This window comes from Lepus europaeus, chromosome 3, assembly GCF_033115175.1.
Source record: "Lepus europaeus isolate LE1 chromosome 3, mLepTim1.pri, whole genome shotgun sequence".
Taxonomy (NCBI): Eukaryota; Metazoa; Chordata; class Mammalia; order Lagomorpha; family Leporidae; genus Lepus; species Lepus europaeus.
In genome coordinates this window covers 85,791,250-85,814,721 of record NC_084829.1, presented here as the reverse complement: position 1 = coordinate 85,814,721, position 23,472 = coordinate 85,791,250, and the positions used below count along the sequence as shown (strand labels likewise).

Here is a 23,472-nt window from a genome sequence, read left to right as displayed (position 1 = left end):
AGTAAATTAAACCAGAAAGATATAGTCAGTCTGCATTTATAATGATGATTACTAGAGGCTGGGAAGGTATGGGGAGGAGGATATGTTGGTTATCTTTTCATCACTGGAACAGTTTTACACAATAGACAGTAAGGAACTTAGGAAGGAGGGGAGGAAGTTTATTTTGGAGGTTCACAATCCCAAGCTCATTGGGCCCGATGTTTTGGCATTTGATGATAGCAGAAAGTATGTGAAAGGAGGATCACATAGCAAGCCTTGAAGTGGAAAGACCAAGAGCATGTTCATCATCTGCTCTGTATATGGACTCTCTTCATAAAGCCACAGTGATTAGATCAGAGGGATTTTACCCTACAATCTCTCCAGTCTTCAAGCTCTAGCCTTAATCCATTAACCTGAAACCCTAGGAATTAATCCTTTAACATATGGATGTTTGGAAGACACCCATGGTATAACTGGGGCAAATAGGGAAGTTGATAACAGGCACCAAAATGCAGTCAGAAGAAATAAGTTTTGGTGTTCCACAGCCCAGTGAGGTTACTGTAGTTCACAGTAATGTATTATAAACTGTATAAAGAGCTGGAAGAGAGGCACCAAAAACAAAGAAATGGTAAGGAAATGGAAGAACTAGTTGTCCAGTTTCATTAATTTGTATTGTATGCATGTGTTGAAGTACTGCATGGTCTCCATAAAAATGTATATTATATGTTAACAAAAAAATTTTAAAAACTAAAATAATTTCAAAACTTAAAAATAAAAAAAATTATTTGTAAAGATAGGTGTATTAAAGATCTTTCTCTACCTTTCAAAATAATTTTTAAATGCCATTTAAAGAACTTGTCTAAATGTTTGCACTTATGTGCCAGTGGAATGATCAATGAACATTTGTATAGAAGATGTTTTCAGAACTATACCCATTATTTTGGTTGTTGTAGTTTGGAATGTTCAGGATATAACATGGAATAGAAGTCTTCATGTGGTATTTTTTTCATGTGTCCCAATATATTAACCTAGGTTCCTCTGGATCCACCTCTTTCCCCTATTTCAGTTCTTATGCCATATGTATTAAGAAGTTTTTATATAAATTATTATATTTCTCACAAACTCCTCTGTTTTTATTTACAGCTACTTGAAGGAAATTTTGCCAAAGAAGTCAGTCATGAAATGGATGGACTTATATTTCAGCCTATCGGGGTAAGTTTATTAGTGTCTGTGTGCACATGTTCACATAAATGCACAAATATGTGTGTGTATATAAAGTATATCTTTTCCAGACTTATTTGCTTACAAATTATTACTGTTGTATCACTACTTTTCCTTAAACAAATTGTTCACTAAAAAAAGATTTCATGTATGTGTAAACATGTAATACTAAGAAATAAGCATTGTTGGTCATTACTTTTCAAGGAAGTTAATTTTTTAATATTTTTTCTTTTAATTCTTGCAAATGAATGCTAAATTATGGTTTTATTAGAAATCTAGTAACATTGAATATATCCTTTTGTAACCATTGTACTTTTAAATATTAATCTCTCTAGAATTTCATTTTGCCATAGGTGAGTAAAAGAGTTGAAGAAAAATAGAATTTTTGAATATTAATTCCATGTTGAATTTCTTTCTTTTTTCTTCTCCTTTTCCAAGATTTATTTATTTTGTTTGAAAGGCAGAGTTAGAGAGATCTTCCATCCGCTCTTTCACTCCCCAAATGGCTGCAACAGCTAGGGCTTGGCTAGGCCAGAGCCAGGAGCCTGTAATTCCATTTGGGTCTCCCAGTGGGTGGCAGGTGTCCAAGTATTTGGACCATCTTCTACTGCTTTCCCAGGCACATTAGCAAGGGGCTGGATCTGAAGTGGAGCAGCTGGGACTCAAACTGGCACTCAGAAGGGCTGCTGGCATCACAAGTGGTGGCTTTATCTGTTGCGCCACAACATAGACTGTCCATGTTGAATTTCTGAAATGCACTGAAGAGCTTTTACCAACTTAAGTGTCAGATGATATGTTTGGAGTAAGTTGTTTTACTCAATAGCAGAGTTTCTTTTTTTTTTTTTTTTTATTTTGACAGGCAGAGTGGACAGTGAGAGAGAGACAGAGAGAAAGGTCTTCCTTTTGCCGTTGGTTCACCCTCCAATGGCCGCCGCGGTAGGCGCGCTGCGGCCGGCGCACTGCGCTGATCCGATGGCAGGAGCCAGGTGTTTATCCTGGTCTCCCATGGGGTGCAGGGCCCAAGGACTTGGGCCATCCTCCACTGCACTCCCTGGCCACAGCAGAGAGCTGGCCTGGAAGAGGGGCAACCGGGACAGGATCGGTGCCCCGACCGGGACTAGAACCCGGTGTGCCGGCGCCGCAAGGCGGAGGATTAGCCTAGTGAGCCGCGGCGCCGGCCAATAGCAGAGTTTCTTATCCTTAGCACTGATAATGTGTTGGGCAGATAATTGTTCACTGAAGGAGTGGTTTTGTGCATGTAGAATGTTTGGCAGCATCCTTGGTCTCTAATCACTAGTTGGCCAGTGATACTCCTCCTCCCAGTTGTGGTAGTCAGTGACATAGACAAGCATTGCCTGTGAGATAGGCACCATCTAGGGAGTGGCTGTAGGAACAAATAGTCCTAGATCTATTGATTAGAAACTCTGAGGATGGGGTCCAGTTTATGTTTTAACAAGCTCTCCATGTGATTTTGATGCATATTCAAATGTGAGAACTACTCAGTCCATTGGAAATGGTTGTATTTCATGTGCGTCCATGCCATCATGTGCTATATTCTTCACTAACCTTATCCCTCAAAATTAAGGTTTATTGGGGCCAGAACTGTGGGGTAGCAGGCAACCACCTGCAATGGTTTGGGGAGAGAGAGAGAGAGAGAGAGAGAGAGAGAGAGAGAGAGAGAGAGTTCTTCCATCTGTCTGCTGGTTCACTCCCCAAATGGCTGCAGTTTCCAGGGCTGGGCCAGGCCAACCCAGGAGCCAAGAACTTCTTCTGGGTCTCTCACAAGAGTGGCAGGGGCCCAAGTACTTGAGCCATCTTCCCCTGCTTTCTCAGGCACATTATCAGGGAGTTGGATCAGAAGTGGAGCAACTGGGACTTGAACTGGCACCCATCTGGGATGCTGGTGTCTCAGGTGGCGACTTAACCTGATGTGCCGCAAAGCTGGACCTGGTTTTCTGTTTTCTACACTACCTTTGAATTTGTAAACTAAAGAATAGAGTGAGTCCTCTAATTTCCTCACCACCATATACCCTCTTTTTCCATCTTCATTTCCATTACAATTTACCTATAATATAAAATGAAGTGAATATTCAGTATCTATTTTTATGATGACACAAGTAAGTATTGTTTATATCTTTGTTAAGTAGTATAAAGGGTCTTCCAAAAGTTTATGGAAAATGTGTGTTATGAAAAACTGATTGGGTTGCATAATTTTTTTGCAACAAAATAAACTTAGTTTTTAATTTAGTCTGTCCATGAACTTTTTGAAGTACCCTTCCTTTTTGTGCTTTGAAATTTTGTAGTAACGACATTAGGAAAAATAGATAGAAGCTAATGAAATAATTTTAATAATATATTCATTTATCCCACTATCAAAAATTTTCAATATTTATTCAATATAAAACAGTTCCTGGCTTTATACTAGCTATTTAAAACCTAATGGGTATTTTACATTTCAGTATATCTTGGACTTCACCTTTCTAATACTTAGTGGCCACATGTGTTTTGGACAGTGCAGGTGTTGATGTATTGATTTCTTCCTTTATCTCATTTGTGCCCTGACATTTGTATTAATTTGTTTGTAACCTTCATTTAAATTGTAATTCTGTGTGTAATGAGAGGGTTTTCCCCTCCAGCTTATAGAACAAAATGTGTTTTGTTGCTGTTATTGTTGAAATAGAATAACTTGGCCCCCAACACTTCTCCCCCTTCTAAATCATAGTATTTTGTAATATTTACAAGGATTCCATTTGTATTTCCTTAATTCTCTCCTTTTTAAGTTGTGCTATTGATTTTAAACTTATTCCAGCTAAGAAGTCCTGGTTCTAGTCTCTATATCTAGAAGATCTCTCTCCCTCTCGTGCTCTCTTTCTGTAACTGCCTTTCAAATAAATTTTTAAAAAAGATTTGTTTTATTTATTTGAAAGACAGTTATATAGAGAGAGGGAGGGAAGAGAGGAGAGAGAGAGAGAGAGAGAGAGAGAGAGAGAGAGAGAGAGAGAAAGATTGATTGATTGATCGATCTTCCATCTGCTGGTTCAGTCCCCAAATGGCTGCAACAGCCAGGGCTGGGCCAGGCTGAAGCCAGGAACCAGGAACTTCTTTCAGGTCTCCCTTGTATGGTCAGGGGATCAATCACTTGGGTCATCTGCTGCTGCTTTCCTAAGAGCATCAGCAGGGAGCTGGATCAGAAGTGGAGCAGCTGGGACTCAACCAGCATCCATATGGGATGCCCGTGTCACAGGCAGTGGCTTTACCCACTATGCTACAGCGCCAGTCCCAATCATAAAGCTCTTGAAGCTACATTGACACATAACATATGCACATCATAAAACTATTTCTAAGGGCCAGAGCTGTGGTGTAGCAGATTTTTCTTTAATAGGAGATCTTACTTTCTTAAAATTATATATCTCTTGGAAGATCAGACAGTTGATATAAAGTAGACTTCTTACAGCATTTGATAATATGCCCACTATGTGACTTATATACATTTCTATTATTTTTTTCCTCCTGCCATCAGTTTGTTAGAATTTTCACTTTTATATACTTTACTTCCTAAATTATTATTATGTATAATATAGGCCATTATTAAACAGAATAGGGGATTGCCTCTGAAAGTGTCAGATTTTGTTCATCTGTGAACATTGTTAACTTTCCCCCCAAATACTAATTTATTGTAGCAGTTTATGTTTATGAAAGACTCATCTCAGGGCGTAGCAGGTAAAGCTGCTGCCTGCAGTACCAGCATCCCATATGGGCGCTGGTTTGAGTCCTGGCTGCTCTACTTCTGATCCAGCTCTCTGCTATGGCCTGGGAAAGCAGTAGAAGATGGCCCAAGTCCTTGGGACCCTGCACCTGTGCGGGAGACCTAGAAGAAGATCCTGGCTTCAGATTAGTGCAGCTCTGGCCGTTGCAGCCAATTGGCAAGTGAACCAGCGGATGGAAGACCCCCACCAATCCCCACCACCCACCTCTGCCCCTGCCTCTCCTCTCTCTGTGTAACTCTGACTTTCAAATAAATGAATAAATCTTAAAAAAAAAAAAAAAAAAAGAAAAGAAAAGAAAGACTCATCCCAGCTGCATATTTTGGTAGAGGTTTAATCTGTAGTATAACCCTACCTTGTACTAGTTACTAGTCTCTATCTTTTCCTTTTTTTATGAAATTTTAATGATTTCAGCCTTTGTTTCTTGACATGTTTCATTTTAATTGTGATTTCTTGTGATCATTTTCTGTCTAGTTTCTTAACTTTTTACCATTAACAAATGCTTCTCAGTATATTTATGGGCTACCCTTTAATGGGACTTTATCATTAGTAAGTAAAATGGTTTCTTGCTTTAAGAAGAATGTGGTAGTCACATATCCGCCTATTCTCTATAACTGAGTGGTTCTTTTATATTCCTACAGTATTTTTGTTAAATTTTCTAAAGTATTCAAAGTATAAATACCATTATTAATTATGCTGTCCAGAATAGGTTCCAGTTGAACAAGAATCTCTTCAGGGTAAGCAGGAAGCAGCTTTCTCCTTCAGAATGAAGATTTCATTATATTCCATTGTGTAGCCTTTGTTATTTTTTTGCATGTTGCTTTTTCAATCTCAATATTGGATTCTTCCATAAAGGGTGGTTTTTCAGTTTTTACTTGCTGTGACATCAGGTTAGGCCACCATTACAAGAGTGGTTGTATGTATTCCACTTTTAGGTTTGATTTGCACTGGTTGAGGCACTACCTTGCTTCTACTCAAAGATTTATGACTTTTCTACTTCCTTTAGAAAAATAGAAATGTAAGTTTCTATTCAAAAAGGTAAACTTGAGTGCTATCATCAAACTCTGTATTCATGGCATTTTGCTAACAAAAGCAGAATTTAAGACATTTTTCTAATAATTTTGGACTTACATTGCTTTGTGGCTTTAAAAGAAGCACTTGAATTTTTTCTCATCTAAGTCTTTGGGATTGAAACTACTGTGCTTATACATTGTCACCATGTTCACTTTCTTTAGCAGGTGAAATGGCCTTTTTAGGATTGCTATTGCATGCTCCAAAGAAACAGCTTAATTTTCCTTTTTGTCTGCTTTAAGTCTTCTGTATAAGGAAGAAGAGAGTTGATTACAGACAGGTGTAGCTTCCAGCCGTGAGAAAAGATGTGAGTTTAGATGGTCCAGGGACGAGGCATTAAATGACATTCTGTCATGCACTGAGACAACTTGGGTCCTTCCTGTTTTATATTCACTCTCTAAGATTATAAGGGGAAAAGCTATTTTTAATTTTTAGTATCTAAGACTTGCTCATCTTTTCCTTTTCAACAATCAGTTTGGGTGTTGTTTTTCAGTTATTCAATAGGTAGCATGTCTCCTGGAGTTAGTATCATTGTTTAATTTCTATCATACCTAATTTTAGTACTATTTACTATTGAGATAAGCAGTCCATTTTGTCTTTATGGTAAAATGATATACAAATGAGTGTGAAGTTTACATTTAAAATATATTCTTTTAGATTGTAGAATGAAGTAATTTTAAGAAAAGTAGTAGATAACAATACTGGTAGTATTTAGATACGGCAGAAATTATGAGGGCATGACATGACAAAATTTCTGAAAACACTGTGGTACTAGTTCATTATATTAGTTCTCTAAAGCTAACACCTTTACTACAAACTTGGTGACTTAAAACAGTATGCACTTCTTCTCTTTTTTAAGTTTTTAAAAAATTTTATTTTATTTATTTTTTATTTATTTGAACAGAGAGAAACAGGGAGAGAGAGGTCTTCCTTCCGTTGATTCACTCCCCAAATGGCCGCAACTGCCGGAGGTGCACCGATCTGAAGCCAGGGGCCAGGAGCTAACTCCTGGTCTCCCATGCAGGTGTAGGGGCCCAAGCACTTGGGCCATCCTCCACTACCCTCCCGGGCCACAGCAGAGAGCTGGACTGGAAGAGGAGCAGCCGGGACTAGAACCGGCACCCATACGGGATGCCGGTGCCACAGGCAGAGGATTAACTGAGTGAACCATGGGGCTGGCCCCACACTTATTCTCTTATAGTTCTGGAGGTCAGGTGTCCCACGTTAGATCACCGTGTTGCAAGAGCCATCCTTCCTTTGAGGTCTTCAAGGGAAAATCCATTTCCCTTGCCTTCTCCAGCTTCTACACCTGTAGATTTTGCACTGCTTGGCTTGTGGCTCCTTCCTCCATCTTCACAGCCAGCTGTGTACCATCTTGCTTTGTTTGGTCACATTGCCGTACTCAGTGGGAAATGTCCCTTTCCTTCCCTCTTATAAAGATACTTGTGATTGTGTTTAGGGCCCACCTGGATAGTATATTTGGAGCCCATTTTTCAGGTACTGTGTTTATAACTTGATAAGACATTCATCTAGTAGTTGTAGATCCTAATACCCAATTGAATTTTTGATTCTTTGTTGGATTTGTAAATTACCTTCCTTTGTTGGATTTGAAGGCAAGTTAGTTTTGAATGAGAAGTTTAGAACCCTTAATGAGGCCAAGAAATTTTAGTCTGAAATCTGCCAACATTTCAGAAGTTTCCTTCTGGGAACATTAAAAGTGCTTGATGAACTTAGCTTTAGTAATTAAATGCAGGCTATATGATATACCATTATAAAATTAATAGTACAGTGTATTAGAGGAAGCCCTTATTTTATATTAAAATGTGTATATATTTAACTTTTATTTTTAAATTGAGGATCTCTAAGTGTTAGAATCTGTGGTTCTTTTTTCTGGACTTCTCTGCCTGTTGGTTAATCCTTCAGTCCTTTGTGTGGAGACATTTGCCTGGTTACAAGATTCTAGGAATAGAGAAGATAAGCTAGAGCCCACTTTCCAGCATGCAAACTTTTTTTTTTTTAACTTTTATTTAATGAATATAAATTTCCAGTGTACAGCTTATGGATTACAATGGCTTCCCCCTCCCATAACTTCCCTCCCACCCCCAACCCTCCCCTCTCCCGCTCCTTCTCCCCTTCCATTTGCATCAAGATTCATTTTCAATTCTCTTTATATACAGAAGATCAATTTAGTATAAAGATTTCAACAGTTTGCACCCACATAGAAACACAAAGTGAAACATACTGTTTGAGTACTAGTTACAGCATTAAATCACATTGTACAGCACATTAAGGACAGAGATCCCACATGAGGAGCAAGTGCACAGTGACTCCTGTTGTTGACCCAACAAATTGACACTCTAGTTTATGGCGCCAGTAACCACCCTAGGCTGTCGTCATGAGTTGCCAAGGCTATGGAAGCCTTCCAAGTTTGCCGACTCTGATCATATTTAGACAAGGTCATAAAAGACAGGGTGAGGATAGTAACCAATGATCCTAAGAGTGGCATTAACCAGGTTTGAACAATTATACAGCATTAAGTGGGGAAGAGGACCATCAGTACACACAGGTTGGGAGTAGAGCCATTGGAGGTAGAGTAGAGGTTATGATTACAAAGGAATGAGGCCCAAGTGCACTAGACAGGGTCTAGAACAAAGGACAGAGTCATTATTAGAGGAGCTAAGAAAGGTGCTGTCTAAGCTACAATTAAGTTTTCTAATTTAGAGGCAAATAGATCCTGACAGAAGGGGATTGATAATCTGTTGGGCTTTAGGCCTTGTAAGTTAAGAGGCCCAGACCCATCTATCTCTTCACGTGGGGTACATCCTAAGGGAGGTGTGAACCTCCTAGGGGAAGGCACTCTGTTGACTTTCGTTACGTGGCTGGCCTAGGAGGAGAGCTGGCCAGGTAAAGGCAGGGGGCATCTCTAACAAGAAATTTACAGTTCTGCCTGCAATGTTGCTGACCCTACTTGACCATACACTCAGCTGCAGTGGTCACTTTGGAAGTTGGGCTGAGTGAAGGGCTTTTCAGCTTAGAGCCAATAAGATCTGTGGCTCTGACCTGGGCATCCTTCGACTCCAGGGCAGGTCCATTTCCAGTGATCCAACTCTTGGCAGAGCTGCCAGGGCTCTTCACAAGCTGACTTCTGCTGAAGCCCAGGTTTACCACATTGAAAGCCACTGCAGTGGACTGGCCTGTTGGGTCTCCTTGAGGGCAGCTCACTGTACAGATGAGCCATTAATAGGCCTGCCACCCATTGCTTCTGATGCCGAGCTTTCTTTTCCTCCTGGTTTGTGTTAAAGCAGACCAGAGGATGCAAGTCAAGGGAGTGCCCGTATCCCATCTCTAATCTTCGGTGGCCTGAACTACAAGTCTATAGTCACAGGCATGTTCTGTAGTAGTTTTTCTATGGTAGACAATGCCCATGAGGAAAATTATATTCTCACTTTAAAACTTTCTTTCCCTTTGGTCTGAAAGGGAGGTTTTTTCTACGTACCGTATACTTCGTTGATGGCGAAGTGAATCTAGCTATGAGATTATTATTTAAGTTCTTATTTTGGCTATGCTATTACAGAAAAATGTTAGCCATCTCTTTTATAAGGTCTAAAGATTAAATTGTGCGTCCTACAGATTCCTTCATAATAGAATTAGTTTCCTACCTTGAAGAGAATAGAGAAATGAAAGAACAAGTTGGGCTTAGAATAGAGAAATGAGGGAGCAAGTCCTAGATCACTTGCTGACATTAGCAATATCACATGAATACTTAGCAAACCGTTTCAACCATTAGATAACAACTTAAGAAAACATTTACCAGAAAGTCCAATGCCTTCTATAAATTTTAAGAATCATTTATGTGAAAACACCTCTTAAATATCTAACATGGTGTGTAGTTTGTTTAACCAGTAAACTTAAGCACAACCATCTAAAATGTTTTTAGTTTCTTTCTACCAACAAGTTTAAAACATATGATACAGAGATTCAGGTCACACAAATTAAAATGTATCTTTGATTGATTTTAGCAGCTTAAATTTATGGACAATCTTATCCATAAGCCATTTAAAATAAAACTCTTAATAAAATTTCCCCATGTGGACATACAATATGTACACACATATAACACAGCATAGTAGACCAATATAGCAATTTTAATAATAGCTTTTAAAATCTTTAACTCTTTTTGTAGATTGGCAATTGATTTGAATTGCTTTTTGTTTTTAGTAACCTCAGTTAACCATACTTTCTCTCAGTTGGTACTGTTAATACATTATTGGCTTCATCTGTTTACAGAGCCATCCCAAAGTACTGAATACAATAGAAGTGACTGGAAAAAGTCCATAGGAACCTATAGGAGGACAGCTAAACACAGAACGAACAACACTTTAGTTTTATGAGCAGCAAATCATATATAATGGTGGATGACAAAAGACTTTAAGTCACCATGTTTAAAATTATAAACTCATCAACCCACAAGAGGCACTTGCTTACTTCATAGTATTTTTGAAAGCACCTGTAGGATTTTACAGGTATTTAACCCTTTAGGCCTTTGGGGCTTTCTCATTAAGATAACTATCATGTCTAGTAACACAAGATCATTAGACTTTTTAATTCTCAAACATTTGTATTAATAGCATTTTCCATTATAGAAACTTAAAGTTTGGTACCACATCACATCTTGACAGTCCTTCTAATATAATCCAAATAGCCTGATTAGTTGGTGTCTCTATAAGATGAGAGACATAGGTCATTTGATTTTTTTAGTTGGGCCCAAACTGGAAAAACCAAAGTCCAGGATTTACTGGAAATTTTAGAGACCAGATTGTTTGAAACTTTGGTTTTTTGAATGCCTGTCAAGAATGCCAAGAAGGCTCATAATCCAAAATATCTGGTTGAAATAAGATTCCTTAAAATCATGACATAACATAGACCAAATTTGATCATTGTTACAGGTGATTATTCAAATCTTTGAAAATAAGCACATAGTTAAATAACCCATAGCTCTTAATAAAAATTCAGCTGTTTGTGAACAATTAGAATTTAACAGACATCAAGAGAACATAATAGATTACTTTAACACATTGCTTTAACAGAGCATCAGAGTTTAATTCTATGTCAAAGAGAAATTGAGCTTCCTGTGATCTTTTGCTGTGAGGTTTCCTTCCTTTACCTTCTTTCATATTGGTGACCATGTTTCTGTGTTTCTGTGTGTAACACATCTTTAAGCATCTTTTGCAGGGCAGGATGAGTGGCAACAAATTCTTTCAGTTTCTGTTTGCTATGAAAAGTCTTAATTTCACCTTCATTCACAAATGAGAGCTTTGCCGGATATAATATTCTGGGCTGGCAGTTTTTCTCTCTTAGTACCTGGGCTATGTCTCGCCATTCCCTTCTAGCTTGTAGGGTTTCTGATGAGAAGTCTGCTGTGAGTCTAATTGGAGATCCTCTAAGAGTAATCTGACGTTTCTCTCTTGCACATTTTAGGATCTTTTCTTTATGTTTCACTGTGGTGAGTTTGATTACGACGTGTCTTGGTGAGGATCTCTTTTGGTCATGTTTATTAGGGGTTCTATAAGCTTCCTGTACTAAGATGCCTCTGTCCTTCTCCAAACCTGGGAAATTTTCTGCTAGTATCTCACTGAAAATGCCTTCTAATCCTTTCTCCCTCTCCATGCCTTCAGGAACTCCTAGAACCCGAATGTTGGGTTTTTTAATAGTATCCTGTAGATTCCCGACAATATTTTTTAGATTTCTAATTTCTTCTTCTTTTCTTTGGTTTGCCTGTTTCCTTTCCTGTTCTCTGTCTTCTAAGTCTGATATTCTCTCTTCTGCTTCACCCATTCTGTTTTTGAGGCTTTCTAATGTGTTTGTCATTTGATCTATTGAATTCTTCATTTCATTATGATTTCTAGACACTATCAGAGTTTCTTGTTCCACTAGTTGTTTCATTTCATTTTGATTCCTCCTTAATATTTCATTTTCACGAGAGAGATTTTCTATCTTGTCCATAAGGATTTCTGTAGTTCAAGAATTTGTTTTTGAGAACTTCTTAATGTTCTTATCAATTTTTTGAGATCTGCTTCTTGCATTTCTTCTATCTCATCATCTTCATAATCTTGAATTGGGGTGTCTTTTTCATTTGGGGGTGTCATAGTATCTTCCTTGTTCTTGTTACCTCGGTTTTTGCGTTTGTTGTTTGGCATGTTGGAGATATTTGGTTTCTTCACTGTGGTGTTTTTTCTTGTTACACTATGGCTCTATATTAAGTGGACTGTCTGCTTTCGGTGGAGCCTTAGAGGCTTGAGATGAGTGTGGACTGAGAGCTGTGTTTGGATCCTCAGGGTTGAGGGTATGTCAAAGATGACACTCCCAGGTTAGGTGTGGTAAATCTCTCTTTTTTTGATTCAAAAGGGAAGTAATTCCGCACAGCTGAACGTAATTGGAGGTAGTTAGGCAAATGATATACCCACAGGAGCCAGAGATTGGAAGCTCTTTCCCAAGGACCACACAGGGAATCTCTGCTGCCCTCAGTGTGGGCTCCAATTCTCCTGCAGTCTCCCACTGGGTTGCCAAGTTAGATCCTAATCTCCTGTTATTTCACCCCTCCCCCCAGAGTCAGGTGTATCTGCTAGGCTCAGGGCTGGTGCAGACCTGAGGTCGCCTTGCTTATGACGTATGTCCAAAATGGCGCCTGCTCTTTGTCTTGCTTGCCTCTGAGGGTTGAGCGGAGAGAGAGAAACTTGTGTCCGTATCGGTCACTTTTTTTTTTTCCTCTCTCTCTTCTAGTTAGCCTGGTGAACTTTTCCCCACGGAGTTTCAAGCCTCATTCTCTCTAGTCTCCTCTTTCCGCTTGCCCGCTGGTGTTTCAGGCTATAAGGTTCGGCTCACCTCGCGTTCCAGCGCTGGTGTGTTGAGTCTGCCGCTGGTGTCCTGAACTTGGGCTCCCACGCTCTCCACGCAGGTCCACAGTGAATCACTAGTTCCAGAAGAGTTTCCTCTGCTGTTTCTTCCCCTACTCTTCCTTGACCCTGCAGTATCTCCACTTTTATTAACCTGTCTCTTGCCCCGACTAATAGTGTGCTCCCTTCCTATTCCGCCATCTTGCCGCTCTCCTCCCCAGCATGCAAACTTAACTCTCCAGGTTTCCGTATCTCTCTTTGGTTTTGCTTGAACTTCTGGATTGCAGCTTTCTGCCTTTAGTTTTTCCACAGAGTAAGCATTTGCCTTGCCTATTGCCTGGGTTAGAGGAAGGAACCCAAAGTTCAATATTTAGACTCACCAGTCTCCTTGTTTACAGCAGCAAGCCTCACCCTTCTCTTTGCAGCCTTCTCTGTTACCTGTTTTACCTCTGTTACCTGGCCCATTCTGAGGCACTGAAGAATGAATTGTAGTTGCATTGCTAGTCTTCTTTGCAAACACTTGATATTCAATTTTCTTTGCTGTATGCTCTGTTAAATTCTCCATCTGCTTTTCTGTCTTTCAAAAATGTATTGACATGTTTTTCTGCTGTTATCACCTATTCCATTTTTTTAACTTTTCTGTTGGTGTCACTTTTGTCTGTAATGTGCATTTTAGTGAGGCTTTAAATCAAAGTGGATATAGGTGTACATGCTTAATCAGAATCTCCAACATTTCACAGTGTGGTGTTGCATTTGTTGGCTTCTATTAGCCAACAATTCAAGTCAGTCATGAAAAGGGCTTTTTTAAGTGACCAGCCTGGAGATCTGAACTAAGTCTACATTATGTAGAGAGGAAGTCCTGGTGAAGGGCAGGCCAAGCTTGACTTTAACCCTAAATCCTTCCTTAGGTAACACAGAAATTTCTAAAGTTCAAGGAATGGCAAGTCATAAAGCAGATTCTTGGCTCATGTACTTGTGAAAAAACTCCATGACCTAATTGTGTTTGGTACTGGTTACTGAAAACATGGCAAGAACTTAATTCTGTCCTGTTACATTAATTATAATTAGTGAATTACAGTCAAATAAATGGTAAACTATGGGGCCAGCACTGTGGCTTAGTGGGTAAAGCTGCCAACTGCAGTGCAGGCATTCCATATGGGCGCCGGTTCGAGTCCTGGCTGCTGTACTTCTGATCCAGATCTCTGCTGTGGCCTGGGAAAGCAGTAGAAGATGGCCCAAGTCCTTGGGCCCCTGCACCCACGTGGGAGACCCAGAAGAAGCTCCTGGTTCCTGGCTTCAGATCGGCACAGCTCCACCACTGCGGCCAATTGGAGAGTGAACCAGCGGAAGGAAGACATCTCTCTCTCTCTCTGTCTCTCCTTGTCTCTCTGTCTCTCCTTCTCTCTCTGTGTAACTCTGACTTTCAAATAAATAAATCTTAAAAAAAGGTAAATGATGTTAGTACTGCTAAAAAGAAAATATTTTGAATCCTGGTAAAATATTAAAGGATGGTGATAAAGTGGTTATTACTATATTTAGGGGATAATTCTATTGAGGACAACCCTCCAAAACCAGCTTAGAAAAAAAAAAAAACTTGTTTAGTTTGGTTTAATATTCTATTCTCAGAAAGATAACCATAGGATATCCAGAATTGCACATAGATTACTTTTGTGAGGAAAAACAAAGTTCATCCATGCTTTAATCTAGACAGTAAGCTTAGGATATTTATTTGCATTTATAAAGAAATGTTTCAGTATCTGATTTTGGCTAAAACAGAGAACGGTCATTAATCATCTTAAAAGCCCTGATTCATACAAGGTGGACTAAATTACATTTACAGAATTGCTGGCAAATGTACCTCCTGGATTATCTAGTCCACTGGTTTCAAAACAGTAACCTATAAAGTTCAGGGTTTCTGTGGACTGCCTCATGAAACCACATGAAGGAACAAGTTGCTAACTAAGTGTTCTGTCTACAGCACAGCAGCCCTGATTTATTACTGTTATAGTTATATCTGTGGGTAAGAATATGAGGGTACTATAAAAATTGTGGAAAAATGGGATTAAAGTATCTTTTTGTTTTATTTATTTTGGTATATAAAAATTTGAGATCTATGCATGGTTGTTTTTTTTTTTTTTTAAAGATTTTATTTATTTATTTGAGTGGTAGAAGATAGAGTTATAGACAGTAAGAGGGCGAGACAGAGAGAAAGGTCTTCCGTCCACTGGTTCACTCCCCAAGTGGCCACAACAGCCGGAGCTGGGCTGATCCAAAGTCAGAAGCCAGGAGCTTCTTCCAGGTCTCCCACGTAAGTACAGGGGCCCAAGTGCTCAGGCCATCTTCTGCTGCTTTCCCCGGCCATAGCAGAGAGCTGGATCGGAAGAGGAGTAGCTGGGAACTTGAACGAGCGCCCATATGGGATGCTGGTGCTGCAGGTGGAGGATTAACCTACTGCGCCATGGCGCCGGCCCCCATGCATAGTTTTTCATAATATACATTTCCCATGAACTGTTTGAAGACCCTTCATATGTTTTAAAAAGGTTTTGCTTGCTAAGTAAATGGCATTTGAATCAGCCACTTTTTCTGAAAAGTCACTAGTGATCTTTCATTGCCCAATCAAGATAATTTCTCAGCTCTTTTGAAACTTGATCATCTAATATTAGTCTATATTTTGTCCCCTCTTTTCATCACTTCTCTTTGTGTCTTCAACACTACACACTTTTATTCCTCTTCTAATCTTTGGCCATTTCTTCTCTGCTTCAGTCAAACTCTTCCTTCTTTAGTAGCTGTGGAAGTCTTGGTTGTCTCAAGGCTCCATGTCTTGAACCATTATTCTTTCTTTTGCTGTACTCTTGCCAAAGGACTCTCATCCATACCCATGGCTTTAGTTCTGTCGTAATCAGCCTCGCATTCAGATTTCTGATTTCTGTTATGTGTTCCATATTAGTTTGTCTGATTGCCTACCTTGATACTACTTTAATGACTTTCTCAAAAACACCAGAAACTGACTAATTTCAAGCTGGACTCTACTCAGAACAATCAAGCAAGCATACATACTCGTCCTTTTCTACCATTTTCTTTTTCTTTTTTTTTTATTGACAGGCAGAGTGGATAGTGAGAGAGAGAGAGACAGAGAGAAAGGTCTTCCTTTGCCGTTGGTTCACCCTCCAATGGCCGCTGCGGCCGGCGCGTCGTGTTGATCCGAAGCCAGGAGCCAGGTGCTTCTCCTGGTCTCCCATGCAGGTGCAGGGCCCAAGGACTTGGGCCATCCTCCTCTGCCTTCCCGGGCCATAGCAGAGAGCTGGCCTGGAAGAGGGGCAACCGGGATAGAATCCGGCGCCCCGACCGGGACTAGAACCCGGTGTGCCGGTGCCGCAAGCCTTTTCTACCATTTTCTAACCTGGTTATTTAAATAAAAATATGTGTGGGCTGGCGCCGCTGCTCAATAGGCTAATCCTCCACCTGTGGTGCCGGCACACCAGGTTCTAGTCCCGGTCAGGGCACTGGATTCTGTCCCGGTTGCTCCTCTTCCAGGCCAGCTCTCTGCTGTGGCCCGGGAGGGCAGTGGAGGATGGCCCAAGTGCTTGGGCCCTGCACCCGCATGGGAGACCTTTCTCTCTGTCTCTCTCTCTCACTGTCTACTCTGCCTGTCAAAAAAATAAAAATGTGTGATCTTTGACACTTTCTCTTTTTCCTATCTCCAAGTCTTGCTCTGTCTTATTCGTATCTCTTAAATTATTCCCTTTTCTTCCTTTTTCCGTTGATTCACCCCCACAATGGCCGCTGTGGCTGGCGTGCTGAGGCCAGCACACCGTGCTGATCTGAAGCCAGGAGCCAGGTGCTTCTCCTGGTCTCCCATGTGTTTTTTTTTTCTGGCTCTACTGTCATTGACACAGCTGTAGTCCAAGCTAGCATTCATTGTTTCTTGTTTAGAAAACTGTAGTAGTATTCTTTTTTTTTTTTTTTTTTTTTTTTTGACAGGCAGAGTGGATAGTGAGAGAGACAGAGAGAAAGGTCTTCCTTTTTGCCATTGGTTCACCCCCCAGTGGCGCTGCGGCCGGCGCATCGTGCTGATCCAAAGCCAAGAGCCAGGTGCTTATCCTGGTCTCCCATGGGGTGCAGGGCCCAAGCACTTGGGCCATCCTCCACTGCCTTCCCGGGCCATAGCGGAGAGCTGGCCTGGAAGAGGGGCAACTGGGACAGAATCCGGCGCCCCAACCGGGACTAGAACCTGTGTGCCGGCGCTGCAAGGTGGAGGATTAGCCTGTTAAGCCATGGCGCTGGCCAACTGTAGTAGTATTCTAACTGGTCTTGCAACATCTACTGTTGTCTCCCTGCTGTTCTTTTGTCACATGCTGCCTTTTGCTTTCCTGATGTGTTTTACTGTTGACTCAAAAATAACTATAATATTTTTTATCTAAAGTGGTTTAATTGTGTTACTCAAAATCAGTGTATCTTTGGGATGACTTAACAAAATGTCATAAACTAAGTAGCTTATAAACAACAGAAACTTATTTCTCCTAGTTCTGGAGGTTGGGATGTCCAAGATTAGGGCACTGGCATAGAGTGTGTGATGAGGGCTTGCTTTGGGGTTCATAATTGGCCTTCTGCATGGTGGAAGGGGCGAGGGAGTTCTCCTGGGCCTCTGTTATGTTGGCACCAATCCCATCATGAAGGTTCTACCCTTATGACCTAATCACTTCCCAAAGGCCCCAAATAGTAACATCACCTTGATGGTTAGGATTTCAACATGTGAGACATGGGAGGGGCACAAGCACTCCATCTATAGCACAATTTTTTTTTTTTAAATTTCAAATGTAAGGTATACTTGACAATACAAATATTTTAATAAGATTTTTTTTTTTTTTGGAAGAGAAATGTTAGCTGTTTATCTTCAGTATTAACTTAATTCCAATTTTTGAAAAAGATTTATTTATTTATTTGAAGGGCAGAGTTAGAGAGAGGGAGAGAGATCTTCAGTCTGCTGATCTGCTCCCCAAATGCCCACAATGGCTGGAGCTGGGCCAATCTGAAGCCAGGAACCAGGAGCCTCCTCTGGGTCTCCTATGTGGGTGCAGGGGCCCCAGCACTTGGGCCATTCTCTACTATACTCCCAGGCCACCAGCAAGGGAGTTGGATCAGAAGCTGGGCAGCTGGGACTTGAACTGGCACCCATATGGGATGGGCTGACCGCCCAAATTCTTTTAATGATTTAAATATTTTTTAAACTGAAATGGTCATTTTGAAAAAGAGCCATTTAAAATTGAATTTTCCATCTCCTTATTAGTCCATATCATAAAACGAGTAGGTTTTATTAAATTCCTACTTATATGCTTTTCAGTTTTGTTATTTCATTGTCATTTTGAATTACTAATCTTTTGTGGTTTGTCCCTTAAAAATGAATATTTAAAAATGACAAATTGACATATTAATATGCCATAAGTAGTATACCTTGCTAACCATCAGATGATTTAATTTAATTTGTAAAGTTGGTGCAGCATTAAATCTTATTTGTTTATTAACTTTTACAAGAGGATTTTCATTGTGATTTATGTAGCATATTAAATTTTTACTGGTAGCAATTACTAAACTGATTAATTTTTAACCTTTTAAAAATCATCTTTGATTTTACTTTTATCATCTGGAGACACTTATGTTTCTGGACAAGAATTTTTATGCCATCAGCAATCCACCACTGTGAAATAAAACCAGGATTGTTTATAATGAATTGTGTAATTGAGGTGAGAATAAAAATCTTGAAAGTATTTTTGTTTGTTTTCTTTTTTAGCAGAATGGCTTTTCTTTATCTACCAGCTTTACTGTGGTTATGAAAGCATAATTGTTACCATATTGAGTCTGGAGTGTTTACTTTCAAGCAGTAGTGATATAATTGTTTTTTAATGATTTCATCACTATCTTGATTTTCTTTAAGGTGGGTCAGCTTGATTTTATGTCTCTGGCATTAGTTTCCATGTAAATTTAGAGTCAGCTTTTATTTTAATATTGCATTCTTGTGAAATATTAATGTTTTTATTAAATCTTTACTACTGCCAGGTATATTGAATGTTATGGATTGATTGTAAAATGAAAATTGGAATTAGTCTAATGCCCTGTCTTGAAATACATGACGAATTAGAGTGGTTTTCCTCTGAAGCAGGGATGATGTTACCATGGTGAGAGCTTCTGTTTCCATGACATTTGCTTGCATATTTTGATAGATCTTCAATTGAAGAAGGGCTCTGTTTCCGGGCAGACTGGAAAAGTGTCATTTTTATCTTTTCCCCAGATGTGGTTTTTTTTTATTGAAAAAATATAATAATTTCCAAGGAATGGTTATACTGAAGTGCCAAGAAAGAAAATATACCTTATTTGTTTTGAATTTTTTCTTTGTTCAACTTTAAGAGCACAGCAAAATATTCTTAGCTTGTTTTGTGTAAGGAAGGAAAAGAACACCATCATTTTCTATTTTCTTAATACATAAGGTATTTGCCTTTCTACTGAATTTTGTTGACAAAATAAGCAGCTACAGATGAAAAATTTGTGATCAGTCTTGGCTGGACATGGATATATAACGTTATTGTAAACTGAAAGCGGTTACTAATGATAATATATTTGTAATCGAGAAGGGAGAAATAAATGTAAATAAAGATTTCACAAAAATGAAAGCAGTGAATTCCTAGAGGGTAAATATATAGAGCACAAAATCAGTTCTCACATAAATGATACATATTAAAACACTTAGTGAAGTCAGGCTAGTTATTTTTTATTGATAACATAATTAATGATCCATTAATTATTGATAATTTAAAAATTTGCATTTCACAGTGATATATTTTTAATTATAGTTTTTAAGTAGATAATACATTCATATTGTTCAGAAATTTTAGCACATATTAAAAATATGTAAAGTCATAATTTTCCACCCCCCAGTTATCTGTTGTTAGTTTTTAATTTATTTTTAAATAATTTCCTTGAATTAATTTATAATCAAATCCAAATGTACTGATGCAGTTTTCAAGAAGAGAAGCATAAATTTTTTTTTCAGTTTGCTTCTCAAAATTTGTCCAGGTTTTTTTTGAAAAACAGGCAGAGTTAGTGAGAGAAAGAGACAGAGAGAAAGGTCTTCCTTTTCCATTGGTTCACCCCCCCCCCCCCCCCCCCCCCAAATGGCCACTAAGGCCGGCATGCTGTGCCGATCTAAAGCCAGGAGCCAGGTGCTTCCTTCTGGTCTCCCATGCGGGTGCAGGGCCTAAGCACTTGGGCCATCCTCCATTGCACTCCCTGGCCACAGCTGAGAGCTGGACTGGAAGAGGGGCAACCGGGACAGAATCCGGCGCCCCAACCGGGACTAGAACCCGGTGTGCCGGTGCCATAGGCGGAGGATTAGCCAAGTGAGCCGCGGCGCTGGCCCCAGGTATACTTATTAATGTGTATTTTGTTATGTTCTGATTTTAGCACCTCAGGACATAATGAAATAATAGGAAAAAGATAGGGCTTATTATTATCATTCACTATCACTTATGCTTACAGCAATTCTGAATTTGAGAAGAAAACATTTGAGGGCACACATTTTATCAGTTTAGAGTAAGAAAGTTGGTTTTCTTTCTGTTGTTCAGTGTTAACTTAGCTGTTTCTACTGGTAGACCAATTCTTGTTGTAAGAACTGTAAACTTAAATAGTTTCTATGAATACCTAATTATACAAGCTGTTCTTTCTGAGATTGTTTTCTTCTTTTTTTGTGTGTTACGCGCACCCATCCTTTGACTATAAGAAATAGGTGTGCTTTCTTGGGAAAACCTGGTCTGACTGGGTGAACGTGACTCCTGTCCCACATTACTCTTTGGCTCCAAAGCTTTTAATGCTATGTTGATTTTTAGTTGTTTTTAAATTTTCCTTTTTCCTTGTTAGACACTAAGTATCATGAAGGCAGAGGCCTTGTCTGTCTCAGTCACAGTGGTATTTATAGTGCCCATAACAGTAGGTTCAAAGAGGGAGAATACTAGATACAGCTGGGTTCCGTATCTATGGATTCAACCAACCATGGAAAATTATTTGAAAAACAATTATAAATGCACTAAACAGGTATAGACTTTTCCCTTTTCATTGTTCCTTCAACAATGTAACACAACTGTTTACAAGTAGATATTATAAGTCATCTAGAGATGTTTAAAAGTGCAAGTACATGGAAAAGTATGAGTAGGTTATATGCAAGTACTATTCCATTTTATATAAGGTATTTGAATATCTGTAGATTTGGGGGTTGCAGAACCTTTTAGTGTCCTGGAATCAATCTCCCAAGGATACAGAGTGACAACTGGGCTTGACACAGTGTACATTCAGAATGTCTTCATTCCTCAGATTTGTTGTATTGTCTCTTTGACTTGTTCCTTTTCCCTGTATGATTCTCAGCTTAAATTTTACTTCTCCTGGGAACTTCTCTTGATTTTTTTGATCATATTCTATTTCCTATTACATGTCCCAGCACTCTGAACTTCATATTTCATTGTGTTTCTCATGATTTATTATAACGGTTCTTTGTCTGGAATCCTCCATTTTCTTTGTGCTCTAGCCTCTAGCACAGTGGTTGACACAGACATAGTAGTGATTAGTAGGGATTTGTTGGAAAAAAAAAAATGAGTGTATACTTGAGACTTGCGTTTCTTAGTTGGGGTGGTTTTTACTTCCTAGATAACATTTGACAATATCGAGATATTTTTGATTATTCCCACTGAAGGGGAAATGGTTGTTGTTTCTGGCATCTCACAGAGGCCAGCGATACTGTTAAACCTCTTGAAACACACAGAACAGCCTCCACAACAAAGACTTACCTAGTTCCAGTGTCAGTTGATGAGGAATCCTGCATTAGTGTTTGGATTTAATGCTTTTACTTTCTTCATATTATCTCAGATTTGTGGATTCACAAATTTACAGGGCTTTTAAATATACTTGAATAGTCAACACCTTGACCCATTTCTTTTTTTCCTTTTAAATCCTTTATCTATTGACAGCTTATTTTTTTTTTAAAAAATATTTTATTTAAAAGGCAGGATTTAAGAGAGAGAGAGAAAGAGAGAGAGAGATCCTCCATCCACTACTCATTCCCCACATGACAGCAGCAGCCAGTGCTTGGCCTCTTAGAAGCCAAGAGTTTCTTCAGGGCTTCCCACATGTGTGCAGAGGCCCAAGCACTTGGGCCGTCTTCTGCTGCATTCCCAGGTGCATTAGCAGGGAGTAGGATCAGAAGTGGAGCAGCTGGGACTTGCACTAGCGTCCATATGGGATGCTGACATTGGAGGTGGTAGCTTTACCAGCTATGCCACAGTGTCAGGCCTTAGCTTAATTTTTTGACATACACAAATTGATTTTGATATACATTGTGAAATAATCACTATATTTCAGCCTGTTAACATATTGATCCCCTCTATATAGTCACCATTTGCTACCCTTTGACTGATACCATCCATTACCACTTCTCTGTAGCTCCTGGCTACCACTATCCTACTCTCTGCTTCTAGGAATTTTACTGTTTTGGATTACACATTTAAGTGAGGTCAGGCATTATTTCTCTTCGTTTGTCTTATTTGTTTTGCCTAGCGTAACATTATCTGCTCTCCCAGTTGCTTATTTTGCAAATAGCTGAGTTTCCTTTTTTTTTAAAGGCTGAATAATCTTCTATTTTACACACACACACACACACACATACACACATATGCAACATTTTCTTTATCTTTTCATCCATGGCTGTTGTAAATAATGCTTCAGTGAACACAGGAGCATGGATCTCTCTTTTTCTCTCTCTTACCTTAAATATTTATTTTAAAAGTTTTATTTATTTATTTATTTGAAAGGCAAAGTGACAGGGAGAAGGAGAGACAAACAGAGAGATGTTCCATCTAATTGTCTACTCCCCAAGATGGTTACGACAGCCAGGTTTGAGCCAAGCCAAAGCCAGGAGTCAGGAACTCCATCTTGGTCTCTGCCCTGAATCCTTTGGGCCATCCTGTACTCCTTCTCAGGCACATTAGCAGGAAACTGGATAGGAAGTGGAGTAGCTGGTACTTGAACTGGCACTCTGATGCTGTTTGCTGGTGTCACCAGTGGCAGTTTAATCCACCACACCACAACGTTGACCCTGAGTATCTCCATCTGTTTTCAAGAACTTCAAATATATGTATATGCAGAAGTGGATTGCTGTGGTATTCTGTCTTTAATTTTTTGAGAAACCTCTGTACTCTTTTTCCCTAATGCCCGTACCCATTTACATCTTCTGCCAATAGGGTATAAGGATCCCATGTTGTCCATATCCTAGCTGACTGACCTTTTTAATAATTATCATCCTAGTAGGTTTGAGGAGATATTTCATTGGGGCACTTCCCTGAGAATTAGAGATTCTCAGCACCTTTTCATATGCCTGTTGGCTGTCAGGACTTCTTTTGGGGAGTGTCTGGATAGGTCTTCAGCCAATTAAAAGACATTATGTCTTATTAAATTTTTTTATTTTTTTTTTATTTAGTTGAAAAGGAGAGAGAGAGAGAGAGAGAGAG

The 23,472-nt window shown here is 39.4% G+C and overlaps 1 protein-coding gene across 1 annotated transcript in view; it reads left to right on the top strand.

The window, feature by feature from the left end:
- RNGTT (RNA guanylyltransferase and 5'-phosphatase) overlaps positions 1-23,472 on the top strand; it is a 327,349-nt gene that overhangs the window by 157,563 nt on the left and 146,314 nt on the right. Inside the window, exon 12 of the mRNA XM_062186494.1 lies at positions 1,123-1,191. Within this exon, the coding sequence (XP_062042478.1) occupies positions 1,123-1,191 (69 nt within the window). The remainder of the gene's footprint in view (positions 1-1,122; positions 1,192-23,472) is intronic.